Here is a 13159-nt window from a genome sequence, read left to right as displayed (position 1 = left end):
AGTCCTGGTTGCATCACATAGATGTGATTCTTTTAGTCTGTGTGCATATGGACTTTGCTTTTAAATTAGCCTTTGCAAAATATTTTAAGAACTATAACATAAGATCTATTCTATTACACATGTTTAAGAAGAGGACAAAGAGATAACACAGTTATTTATCAGTTTCTGAATACTTTGATCTGGTGTACATATATAGCTAATTTAACCAGTTAATTTTCCACTTAGCATGTCTGTTCAAAGCACAATTCCTTATGCAGCTTTAATTTCTAGATTATTGTTTCTGACTGGTTATCTATTTGCAATGCTGGGTCAGGTTTTATATATGAGATTCTGTGCTGGGACTTTGAACATATATTTGTCGTTCTCAGTTCAGAGATTACTGGAGTTAAAGGGCTCTTCAATCTTACTTTTTAGTTTTGCACAGTAAATACCACAAGAGTGGTATGCATTTTTGTCAGTGCACAGCCTAAGCACCTGTCGTTTCCAGCTTTAAATCTTTGTCCCTGCTGAGTACGACGCTGAACTTTTTTTTATTAAATTGTTGGGCATGTATGTCTGCTCTCATATCAAAATTAGGGATTGTATGCATAGATGACTGATAGAGAATATAGAAATCCTTATGTAGTTGTTCACTGATGATAAGCGCTGAGGGTTTTTCTGGGTTCCAGCTTTTAATTCTGTAACTGTATTCTGAAAATGGTTTGGAATCAGAGCAGCACAAAAATGAGTCATGTTTTTCATCTGTGTTAATTCTGGATATTTCTGCTATGTTATCATGCCACTGGTATCAAAATGGTCGAAAAATATGCAAACTAGTTTTCAGTAGAACTGAAGAACCTCTATTGAAAGACCACAGGTCACCTAAAATTCATAAGTTTAAATTGAAATACAATAAATACGAATTTAGCAACAACCAAAGAGAGAAATCTCTTAAATCATTTGCTTGCTTTAATCAAAAGGTAAAATAACTTTAAAAGCATTTTTAATATATATTAACTTTAATATAGCAAGTCTAAAAACATCTGTATCTTTTTCAGGTGATCCATGGCTGGCTTATCATTTCTTCTCTTTTGCTGCTTTTCTTTTTCTCATTCATCTACCTGGGGTAAGTGAACTAAAGCATTAATATGCTGTTTTTCTTTTATCATCTTACATATGTATTTATTCTAGAGCTAGGCTTTGAATCTTAAGAAGAATGACTGTGAGTAACCTATTGCAATAAACTGCTTTGATGCTGGGCTGTATATGCAAAGGCTGTTTGCATGGGAGTGGTGGAAAAGAGCTGGCTGAAAAGAATCTACTATCTCACCAAAATATATTCAGTGCTTTTCTTTTCAAATTTAGAAGCATGCCTTTGTCCAGACATCAAGAAAAGTTGTCCATAATATTTGGTATTGTCTAAAATGAACAACCTGATCTGGGTTTGTATCTAGAGTTATGTCATGAAATTACTATCCTGTGTATATTTTTATCCCACTTGATGACAAATACACTTCTCTCTGAAGAAACTTACTTAATTTGGTCTTTGGGAGGAGAAAATGATGTTCCTTCAGTCACTGATTTTTGCTAAAAGTGATCTGTGATGCCTCTTTTGGTCAATACTTTCTCTAACCTTAACAATAACTTGAAATACGAGGCAATTCCTGTATCTGTCCCTGCTGCCTCACTTTTGTAGAAGTTCAGTGACTGAGGGCACTCAGTGTGTTCAGTGAGTGAGTTTGTAAGCCAATTATACATTATGACAGTAAGAGACATCCTGTTAACAGTGTACTTCTCCAAGGTCAACTGACAACTACAGAAGACAAATTTCCTGGGGGAAAGTATTATGCAAATTATAGGGTTCTTAGTGGCTTGATGATCTGGTTGCAGCAGAATCTGCAAAAAACCATCACAACCATTTCTTCCTTGCGTCAGTGAAGTCACCTGTGACTTGGTGACAACGTATTTGTCTATTTTGCTTTTACATATTGAGGGTCGTAATTAGTTTTTAATATTTGGTATGACAGTGACATGGCTCATCCAAAAATAAAGCTTTTTACTGTGTGGTGAGGAACAAAATAGAATAACCATGTATAATACTTTTAGCAAAGCATTCTCTATGCAGCACATAAGTAGAGAGAGATCTGTTTGCATGCCTTTAAAGATCCATTATAACCTCATAGGTTCTGATTATTCTGATTTTTATAAATTAAGAACATAATCAAAATGACTGATTTTGCAATAATGTCCTTTCCTGTCAATTTCTGCTTTGATTGAGAAGGAAATAGAACATTTAGGAAAAGTGAGAGGTGGTGTGAAGAAAACACTGGTAAAATTATCCCAATTGTGAAGAATAGTTAAGTACTAATTGGAGAGAGAATTTTACATTTGTGCCATTACATTTAATCTGAAAATCTCTTAAAAGATATTCTGAGGCTTGCATCTGTATTTTGTTTCTGTTGTTTTAAGCAAATGCAGTCCATGTTATTTTCATTTTTTTTAGTGAAGTTTTTAAGACGTATAATGTTGCCATGGATTACATTACGGTGGCACTAATGATCTGGAACTTTGGTGTTGTGGGAATGATTTGTATCCATTGGAAGGGTCCACTTCGGCTCCAGCAAGCATATCTCATTATGATAAGTGCTCTCATGGCCTTGGTGTTCATTAAGTACCTTCCTGAATGGACTGCGTGGCTTATCCTGGCTGTCATTTCAGTGTATGGTAAGTTTTGGGGCAAGGCATAGTAATGGGTACTATGGCAGGAATTTCTTTTATTCCGTAACTTTTCCACTTGTCTGACTAGACCTTAAAAAAAGAAAAAGAGTGTGTGTGGGCGTCATCCAAAGTAGCAGATAAGGTGATTACAGACTTCAGAAATAAGGTCATGATCTAAACTGAGATCAGATCCCTCCAGCTGAGGGCTTTTTGTGACTGTATGGTGCCATCTTTCTTCATGTTTCTTGGACTCATTAGATTCTTTGGGAAGGAGAATTGAAGTAATTCAAGAGAGGAGGAGATGAGACCTACGTTTCTATTTTGATCTCTTCTATGAAGGGGGAGAACTTTCCACTTCTCATTTTCCCCAAGAATCCTTGGAACCTCTTGTACATTCAGAATTTAGGAGCTTATTTTTTGTGTACAATTCCATACAAGTAGAGATCTGCCCAACCTATGAATTGCTCAAATTTGTGGACATAGAAACAAAACCTGATCCTTGCCTGATAATATAATGAGAAGGAAGCAAGGAAGGATTAAGGACAGTTTGCATTGCTCAAAGTCATTTTACATTTAGAAGGATATAGTTGTGAGACTTGTTTCCTTGGCTTCTTTTTTTTAATTAAAGAAAATTGTTAGAATTATCACATACTGCCCTTTTTCAGAAGGATGACTGAGAAAAACCAAGATGTAGTTTCTTCATAAAGCTGTAGGGGGCACTGGGTAGTTTTGGTAAGAAAATCACTATCCCAAATACTGATTTAATTCACAGGCAAGACTAAAATTCAATTACTTAGACATAATTAAAACATTATATCTAAGTAAAGATATGCTCATAATTTGAATTTTCTTGGAAACATGTAAGTGTGATGGATGTGTACTCTCAAAGTCACTGATAATGATAAAGACTGAGAATCTGTTAAGTTTTAAGTGCAAGGGTTAATAAGATTTGCTTAGCTCTGATACCTCAGTGTACTCCTTAAGTGCCCTGTTTCTTCAGATGAAGGGACGTTGTCCCTTGTGTGTATGCTTGTGGATCACAAGACACATTGAGAAAACCTTCCCATCCCCACTTCCACCCTTTATATGACGGGAACAAATCTGAGTATTTCAAGCATTCAGCCTTTATTCAGTGACAGCAAAACAGAATTACTTTTGAAATAAAGTTCCAAGGCCATAATGCAGTTGTTGTGAGTAAAGGGATGTCAGTTTCAAAGCCTGTGACCCCACCCCAAGAATTCTTTACTTGAGTGGGACCAGCAGTGGTGCCAGGGCAGTTAGCTCAGGTGCAGAAGGCCTACTCTGTGCAACATACAGCTCCTGACAAGTAAGCTCTTCCTTTCAGTGTCAGATTTAGTTTCAAATGAATTTAAAGACATATGGTGAGTGGACAACTGCAAAGGGTAGTAGCAATGTTAGAACTCTCTCACCAAATATGCCAACTTCGTAGAAGTCATGTAGGCCTCGCCTGCTCTCTTAAAATTTGTTTTAGCATTAAACTTAGGTTACAAAAAGCTTTGATAATAGAAAGCAAGCTTGGGTATTTCCAAGGTGTTAGTTGAATAGTAGCTTTCTTGAATTACTTGCAAGTCAACAGATAGACAGATTCATTTCCAGTTAATATAATATCTTAAGTGAGAAATATGTTTTTAAACTTGTATACATATTATAGTAATATGTAAAATAGATTGTATAACTGAGAATATTAAAAAGTATTCCTGTAGGATGCTAAGCTGTGGCCAGTGACTGTCTTGGAAGCCTATGTCCAGGGTGCATTTTACTTTATTACAAGTCTCTGCAAGTGTTATAGAGAAAAGCTTCTTTTAAGTATGTCTGTGGTGATATAAGATCTGTTCACCCTTCCTTTCAGATTTGGTTGCTGTCCTATGTCCTAAAGGTCCTCTTCGTATGCTAGTTGAAACAGCTCAAGAGAGAAATGAAACTCTCTTTCCAGCACTTATTTACTCCTGTAAGTACATTAAACTTGCAATCACCCACTTAGCTGAAGTGATTTTCTCATTTTTCTGTGTTTTAATAAGATGTTTTTCAGCTGAAATTCTTGGTCCATTCACTTGGGCCTCAGTTTTCCTTTCACTGTTGACTCAGAAATTTGATTCATCATTTGACTAAGATGTTTCAAGATAAAACCCAGAAATATTTTGTTACAAAATGCAAACAGAAAGAATGGTAACAGATCTTGTTTTGGACATAGTAACATGTCATTAGGCTGTGTATTAAACCTATTCAAAGGCAGTACTTGTTTTCAGAAAATATCAGGTTTCAGTGCTTAAATAACCTGGGTATTACTATAATGAATGTGAGAAATTGCTAGGAAGAGATTTGTTTACAGGACTATTTTCTCCAGGGCTTGTCTTTTTTGGTACGTTGTTTCTCCCTGCAGCTGTGAAAAATAACCTACTGAATTAAATTTGCTGTTATGACCTGTGTATCAGTTAGTACATAATTCCACTGGTTTTGAAGTTCCATATTGCTGGGTGGAATCATATGGATAAACAGTGGAGTAAGCTAATCATAAGTCATGATGCTACTGGTGCTCCTGACAGGCCTCTATTTGGAAGCAGGAAGTGTGCTGTAGACTGACTGCTTCAGGGACAAGCCTACACTGGAGAAAAGAGAGGGGTTTCTCTATCTGTTACTCTTGCTGTGTTTTACTTGTACTGTGCATAGCTGCCTGTTACTCTCTTTTGTGAGAGGAGAGGTTCACGCTGAGAAACCACAAACCTGAGTTGAAATACACCATTTAAGTTTGACAGTACGTCGTTACCTCCAGATTGGAGAATATTTTATGATGGTGGAGGCAGAGAACAATTAACTTTGATGCAGATGCTGCCTCTGAGTTGACATAACTCAGTTCCAGTGTTAATAGACCTTTTTACTTGCAGATAAAAGCACTGATTAATGAAAAAAAGGTAAAGAAATTGTTGATTCAGATTTTCAGAGTGAGCCTCATATACAGAAGTAATTTCTCTGGCAACAGCTGTTGCCATTTTTTTCAACATCTAGTAAGAATAAAATTTTATTCACCAAATTCTGTAAATGTGTGTTGTAGTTGGTACTGGCTGTGTTCCAGATATTACTGTGCTTTACTGAAAGTGCCTGTTGGAGAAGGATGTTGTATCAAAAAACCCCACGAAAAATGAGAAAGTGTTAGCATCAATCCGTTTTATCTCAGAATTGCATACATCTGAAGATATGATAAGCTATGCTGTTGTGTTGGTTTTTTTCTTTTAAATAGCAACAATGATATGGCTAGTGAACATGGCTGAGGAAGATCCAGAAGCCCAACGGAAAGCTTCCAAAAACTCCACTTATGATAAACAAGGTGAGTTTTTCTTTGACAAGCCTTTATAATTGTCACTTTATTGGAATACATGTTTATGGATATTTATCTTCTAGTGTGTTAAGTGTCCTGGTTGCTGTAGAGGAGTGAAAGCATGGAGACCTAATTAGGAATGATGAATCTGTCAGGACTTCAAAAATTGCTTATTTTTTGTGCTGTTAATGTTATTGCATTTGTTTTTCTGGGTTCCATGGTGTTGATGTTGAAATTACTTCCAATAGCCAGCTATTGACAGAGCTTAATTCTTTGTCAAATTGGGAAGATATGGTATAATACAAACCCATTTATATTAAGCAGAAATGTGTCTAGCCCTCTTGGCTATGCAGCTAGTGTTTAAAAACATGGGGTTTATTTATTTATGTGTGTTATTAAAGCAGAGTAGGGTTTCAGAATTGAACATGCTTGAAGGCATCTATGTATATGTTAACTTTCAGTAAAGTTTTGTATTCTACTGGAAAATTAAGCTGTCAGTACTGACTAAACAAGCTACTGAAATATTAGATGAGAGTTTATTCCTTAAATTGTGATCTTTAAGTTAGGTCACCACAGAACTTCCACTGTTATGTGGAAGTACTCCTGAGTACTAGGGCTTGAGTACAGCATGTAGATGCTGTGACTGCAGAGTGGATATTGACTCCTGATTGTTTCAATAAGTATTAAAATCCTAAGTGAAGATGTCTTGTGATCATGTGTGTCCGTGTTAGATGTTGCTAAATATTATGGCATACCTCTTTTTTCCTCATTCTGCTATGACCTTACATGTGGAGAGATTTTCATGTTTTAGATGGCAAATTTTTGGAGGAGGTCTTAAATGCCTTTCTTCCTTTGAGCTCCGGCAAGGCAGACTCAGAATGAAGATGCTGAAGCAGATGATGGTGGCTTTAGTCAGGAATGGCAGCAACAAAGAGACAATAGAATAGGACCCATTGAATCAACACCTGAATCGCGTGCTGCTGTTCAGGCTCTGCCCAGCAACTCTCAAACAAGTGAAGACCCTGAAGAACGTGAGTATGGAGTACTGTGTCTGAAAAACTTACTAAATCTGAATCTAGACAGTCTTAGTCATCCTCACTGCACAGATACACCATGCTGTGAGCTAATAGCAAGCTGAAGATCATAACCATCCTCACTGCTCATGATCAATCCTGATATGCCTCATAGAAATAGATTGCATTGCTTTTTGATAGCATTTGGGTTTGCTGCAGGAATGTGTGATATTGGCCAAATTGCTCTTTAATTTGATGCACAGGCTCAAAACTTTAATAGCATGAGCTGTTTTCAGACCATTATACAGTCAGTTGCATTAGTTTCTGTCTTTTTCATGCAGTGTTCTGCTGTGTATCACTTCTTTTGGATTACAGGCCCTGTAAATGCAGTCATTACCCTTTTTTTTTTTTGTCTCAAGATTAAACTACTGTTATCCACTCTGTAGAAAGCAATGTTTCAGCAGTTGAAGGGTGTTTTAGTGCTTACGAGCTTTTCATGACTGCATTGTTCTAGACATTTATTGGAGGCCTGTTAAAAGAGAGTAGGGTTGCCATTTTTCTTTTATCCATTTTTTCCTCATTTTTTCCTTTTTTTTTTCTTCTTTTTTTTTTTTTCCCAATATTTAAGCAGGCATATACCTCTGTTTTGATGTTCTGAATTCCTCTTGGAACTCTGAAGTGAGTTTTGGGCTGGACTGTAGTCAGGTGACAAAGTAATCAATAGGCCAAATAAAAACAGCTGATCACCTGGTGTTGGCCTTTCTTAGTTAATATCTTGTACTAAAAGCTCAGACAGTGAACTGGCATTCAAGAAGTTTTGTGGTGCTTGCAGAAATAACTGAGTATTTTGCTTGCAGAGTTGTTGCTAAGATGGTAGTTACTGTTTAGAAGAATAAGATATTAAATCACGAATTTTCTTAAACCTCACGTTTTAGACTAAGTATGTTGAGTTTTTGTCTCTGTTATATGCTTTGTAATTACACACAAGTACTGTTAAGAGCTACCTTCTTAAGAATTCTGTAGGAAAATTGGGAAAGCAGTGGAATGTTTTGCTGTGTGTAGGTTTCTAACTGGCAAATTAAACATCATTATAAGGGATTTATTTGTTTTTCCCCTCCCTCAGCCAGCTTAAAGGAATTGCACTTCAATATTCTGTTGAATATGACAAGACAACACGAAGTAGACACCCCTCCACAAATATAATTACAAATATCTGAGTTTGTATATATTGCATTTATATGTCCAGGAGACCGGGAATATATGAAAATTCAAATTATAGGATGAATTAATTAAGTAGTGGAGTATTTCTAATCCATCTTGTTTCACATGAGTTTATTGCTTGATTCAGGAGTGGTACTAATTTTGAAAATAAAATGTTATTTTTATCAAGTCTCGTTAATAGTTAATGTAAATCTGCATTTTTCTTTGACAGTTACTGATGTGTAATATTAGTAGATTGATACTTAATGCTGCCATGTGTTCACTTTGCAGGAGGGGTAAAACTAGGTTTAGGAGACTTCATTTTCTACAGTGTCCTTGTTGGCAAAGCCTCTGCAACAGCAAGTGGGGACTGGAATACAACTTTAGCATGTTTTGTAGCCATATTAATTGTGAGTATAATGTAATATTATAATAGGAATAGTTTCTATTGTTCATCAGGGACAAAGTCATAACTGCAACATTTTGTCTTCCATTTTGTTTATTCGGTGGCCAGACTGAAAACCGATGAGGACTTTAGCTGTGATTTTCAATGGCTGTATGTCTGTCACTTAAGCCTTTAGTTTAGGAAGGCATAAACTGTATCTTTTATTTCTGTGGCAGTCATGTTTATATATATATATATATGTATATATATAATCTTTTGCTTGTCAGAGTTTCCTAATTTCTCTGTATGTTTTTTGTGTTTTGTTTTTTTTTCCTCCCCCTCAGGGTCTGTGCCTTACACTTCTGCTTCTTGCCATCTTTAAGAAGGCCTTACCAGCTCTTCCGATCTCCATAACCTTCGGGCTAGTTTTTTACTTTGCTACAGATAACCTGGTGCAACCCTTTATGGACCAGCTAGCATTCCATCAGTTTTATATCTAGCAGACTTGATGCTGGAATGGGTATTTGTAGCAAATCCGGGAGAAGAAAAAATGTTTTTCTCTCAGTTCTCAAGTGAGATGGAAGTTAATTACTCAAGATTCCAAGCCTGAATCATTACAACTTCTTCCGATGGTGGTTTTTGGTTTGGTTTTTTTCCTGAGACAGCTGCTGCACTGGGCACCAAATGAATTTTCCTGTGTGAAAGTGGCTCCTTCCTGATGGCCAGTCTAAACCAGGTGCTATTATATCAGAGGTTTTCTGATATACATATCTCTGGTAAGGACCACCTGTGTGAAAATTGCTAATGCTTCCACCAGCAGTATGATCTCTTACCACAGGTTGATTGTTTTCACAGCATTAAGGGTGCTCAGGACTTCCTTGATGTTAACAGAGGAAGCTGATGAATCACATGGAACGTGTCCCTGTAACTGCTTGAAGAGAGAGAACCCAATCTGGACTTCTTCAACAGTGATTTTTTGACAGTAGAGTCCTGACTCTGCTTTATGTAACAAGAAAGGACTTTGTAGCAATTTGACAAAGGGAGAAAGTACTGTCACTCTAAGAGTGCTCCATGATTTCATAGCCTCTGTGCCTGAGCGTGTTTGGTTTAGTAAATTTAAAAGCTTTTTTTTTTTTCCACACTGGAACCAGAACCTCTTCTCAGTTTTAATACTTGTATTCTCAAGCATGGAGTGCACCTTCTGTACACCTGCTCCAGTTTATGTAGCTGCTTAGACTTGGACTGAATTATTTGGCATTAGAAGATTATAAGGTCCTAATTTGGATCTTATATTTTAAAAGGTTAATAAACTACATTAAAAAACAATTTCAGGACTTATTCTTTGTGCTCTTGCAAATCATTTTGCTAGAACACCATTTCAAACCCTGCATTTGAAAGTAGTGTCTAACAGCACGGACTGCATTGTTGCTGTATGTTCCCTCTATTGAAATTCTTCTGAAATAAGTAGACATTTGCAGCAATCCCAGATAAAGTTTAGCTTGCCAGATCTAGATATCAGAGTGCTATTAAAAGCACTTCTAATGCATCACGGAAATTCTTCATCGTCAAAAACATGGTTTAGAGTTCTGTTGACCTGAAGTATTGGTCACTCAGCTGTCTTAACACCTGAGGCTGGACAGGGATTTTTTTGGTGCAGTATCTTTATCGGTGAGCATACTTAAGTTAGGGGAGACATTGCTAAAAGTTACGAAGGAGCAAAATTTGTGACCTTCTTCACTTTAATTACCTCTCCCATGAGGAACTGAAGATTGGAGAAATGAAAGACAATATCACTGAAAAGAAGATAGCAGATTTTGAACTTCTTACAAGGAGAAGAATCTATTGAAACCTTAAAACTGATCAACTCTGTTGTCTTCTTCATTTGGAAGAACTTGTTTATGAATAATTGTGTGGAAATGAGACTTGTGTGAGATGAAGTTGGTTTTGCCATAGACTCTTACTCTGTACAAGTAATTTTTTCCTTGGGAAGCATAGGGAGTGGATGGGCATTCCATTTTACTTGCATCTTCATACTGGAGTCCTTGCCAAGTAGAACAACTGTCAAAATCCTGACACTAGCTCCTTTTACCTTTTTTCCGGGGTTTTGTTTCAGTGCCTATAGATTCAAAGGACTGAAACGTCAAAGATGCTCACCAACCATTGCCCAAATAAAGGAAGAAAGGCTGTAATGTGTAAATCTGCTTTAAAACCAAGAAAGGCTTTCTTTGATTGTCCTTGATAATGTATGTTTCTTTTCTAGTATGACTTGCTAACTATAGTGTTAGCACTTATATTTTCATAAAATGTATTGTCTTGTCTCATCTGAAGTACTCTTATTCATCTCATTTGTGTTCTGATTCATCTTGGATAGCATTAATAAACTAACCATATCAGAATTACTTACAGTGACTTTTCAAGTCAAACTTGTTCGTGTTTTCTAGCTTATATCACTGTTCCATATTTTGCTGCAATGAAGTCTGACTTAAAACAGGTTGGTTGTTTGGGGTTTTTGGGGGTTTTCTGTCATTTTTTGTTTGTTTGTTTTTTGTGGTGTTTTGGGGTTTTTTTTTATGAGACTTTGAGTTGGTTTTATACCATTGTAACTTGTCCCTTTCCTGAGCATTATATCTAAAAAAATTCCCTTGTGTATTTTATTGGACATCCCAGCCATAGTTTCATTGTATAGAACAGGATTGCTAAGAGTTGGCATCAGTGACATTTCTTTGCATATTTGAGCCAGCTCTCAGTTAAGGGTTCTTACTTAAATGCAGCAGTCATCTCTCGTATTTCTTTTTTGGCTTCAATATGCACCATGGGAGCACTAGCTCCATTAAGAGTTGCTTTAGAATCTATAGAAATACACAAAAGCCTTTTCATATGTTTGAATGTACAACCCAAGGAAGAGCTCAGAACTTTCAAGCACTAAATTGCCAGTCTTCCACTCCCCAGAGGCGCTTCTGTTATCCTGCAGTTTCTGAGCTAGTGTAGAGTGACAGTGGTGGAGAGTATTAAATTTGTATTCATAGAAACTGTTCAAGTTTATGTTTGAATCTCAAAATAAGTTCAGAAAGGAAATTGTTTTTCGAGCCTAGGCAACGGTATGTTAAAGTACACTGCTTATTATCAGGTCTTAATACACCTTCAGAAACCATATTAAATTTTCTAGATCTGCCCTCTTAGGCCAAGTCACGGTAGCTTATGTTTCAAATGAGATCTTGCAACTAAAGATTATCTCAGTACCTGGGTCCATATAAGGTTCAGTTGACAGTAGTTTTTGTTTGCATTTGGGTTGTTACTACACAAATGCAAAGGTTGTGTCACATTTCTCTTCTTTGTCTTGAAACACTGATCTGAGATCATGATTCATCTTGGTTAGATTGTTATAACTGAAAGACTTCTGATAAGTAGTCTGCACTTTTGAGAGAGTTTTTATTATTATTAAATTAGTATGTTAATGACAGCACATTAGACTGTACCTCTGAAAGAACTATTGTGTAACCCTAGCAGCTGGATTCATCTCCTTTGTGCTCAAGCAGACTGGGGGTAACTGTTTTGTGACTGTTTCAGTGTTCATACTGGGTATCTTGGTAGCTTTCTCTCTCCTTTCAGCTTATGTCAATGATAAGTCTCCTTTTTTGGCTGAGCTCCAAATAAATATATAAATGAGAAAACATCATAACAAATTACAGATTTTCCTAAAATCCAGCCACATCCATTTCTCCTTTTTTTTTTTCTTTTTTTTTCTTTTTCTGTTGGGGGATTTAATCCAGGGCAAAGAAAAAGAGACCCATGGAAGCTGGTCTTACAGCAAAGCATATGATACTGTCATATCTATGTCTGGCTACTATGGCCACACTCAAATTCAGTGCCATCTGTGTGAGGTGCATCTTGAAGGTGTAAGCACATGATACTGCAACACATTCAGGATAGTTCTGGCTGGGTGGATGATGACTTCTTTAAGCCAAATAATCAAGGGCTGTGCTCCACTAAAAATGACTGATCTCCTAAATGTACAAAGCAGACACAGGCTATTTCAGGCATAGGAAACTGGTGCTTCTTGGATATATAGATATATATCTGTACCTATGGAGATATAGATACATGTACTCCAGACCTGTAGATGACAACTCTTCTGCCACTAGTGCAGTCAAGGATTAAATATGCAGAAGTAAATTTTGGGTGGATGGTACTGTACAACAAAACTTCTCAAAATGCTTTATTTCAAAAATTAGTTTTGGCAGTGCTGTTGAAGCAAGTTTAGTAGACTGTGGAACATGTCTGCACTGTGATTGTATCTCAGTGGTAGCTTGGTCATTGGAAATGTTGAAACGTGAACTAGAATGGAATTCTTTTACATTCAAAGTATTTGCTGTTTTCTTTTTTACAGACACTGGTTTGTACATAACCTGAATTGAATGTGAATGTTTTTTAAACACCTTTCCGGTTCTTGATAAGATATGGTTTTGATAGATTATTGCAAATTTTCCTGTATTTGTCTAATCATTAAAATAAAAGTTGCATGGATCCTGA

At 36.5% G+C, this 13159-nt stretch overlaps 1 protein-coding gene across 6 annotated transcripts in view; it reads left to right on the top strand.

The window, feature by feature from the left end:
• The window catches only part of PSEN1 (presenilin 1), a 24911-nt gene extending 11752 nt beyond the window's left edge, over positions 1-13159 (top strand). For all 6 annotated transcript variants that reach the window (XM_064658222.1, XM_064658224.1, XM_064658223.1 and 3 more), the window contains 7 exons: positions 1038-1105; positions 2483-2703; positions 4568-4666; positions 5954-6040; positions 6889-7062; positions 8536-8654; positions 8974-13159. In XM_064658222.1, coding sequence (XP_064514292.1) covers positions 1038-1105; positions 2483-2703; positions 4568-4666; positions 5954-6040; positions 6889-7062; positions 8536-8654; positions 8974-9129 — 924 coding nt within the window. In that variant the 3' untranslated portion in view covers positions 9130-13159. The remainder of the gene's footprint in view (positions 1-1037; positions 1106-2482; positions 2704-4567; positions 4667-5953; positions 6041-6888; positions 7063-8535; positions 8655-8973) is intronic.

Source organism: Pseudopipra pipra, chromosome 6 (genome assembly GCF_036250125.1).
Source record: "Pseudopipra pipra isolate bDixPip1 chromosome 6, bDixPip1.hap1, whole genome shotgun sequence".
Taxonomy (NCBI): Eukaryota; Metazoa; Chordata; class Aves; order Passeriformes; family Pipridae; genus Pseudopipra; species Pseudopipra pipra.
Note: the sequence above shows the minus strand (reverse complement) of the source record. Positions and strands in the feature narration are given on the sequence as shown.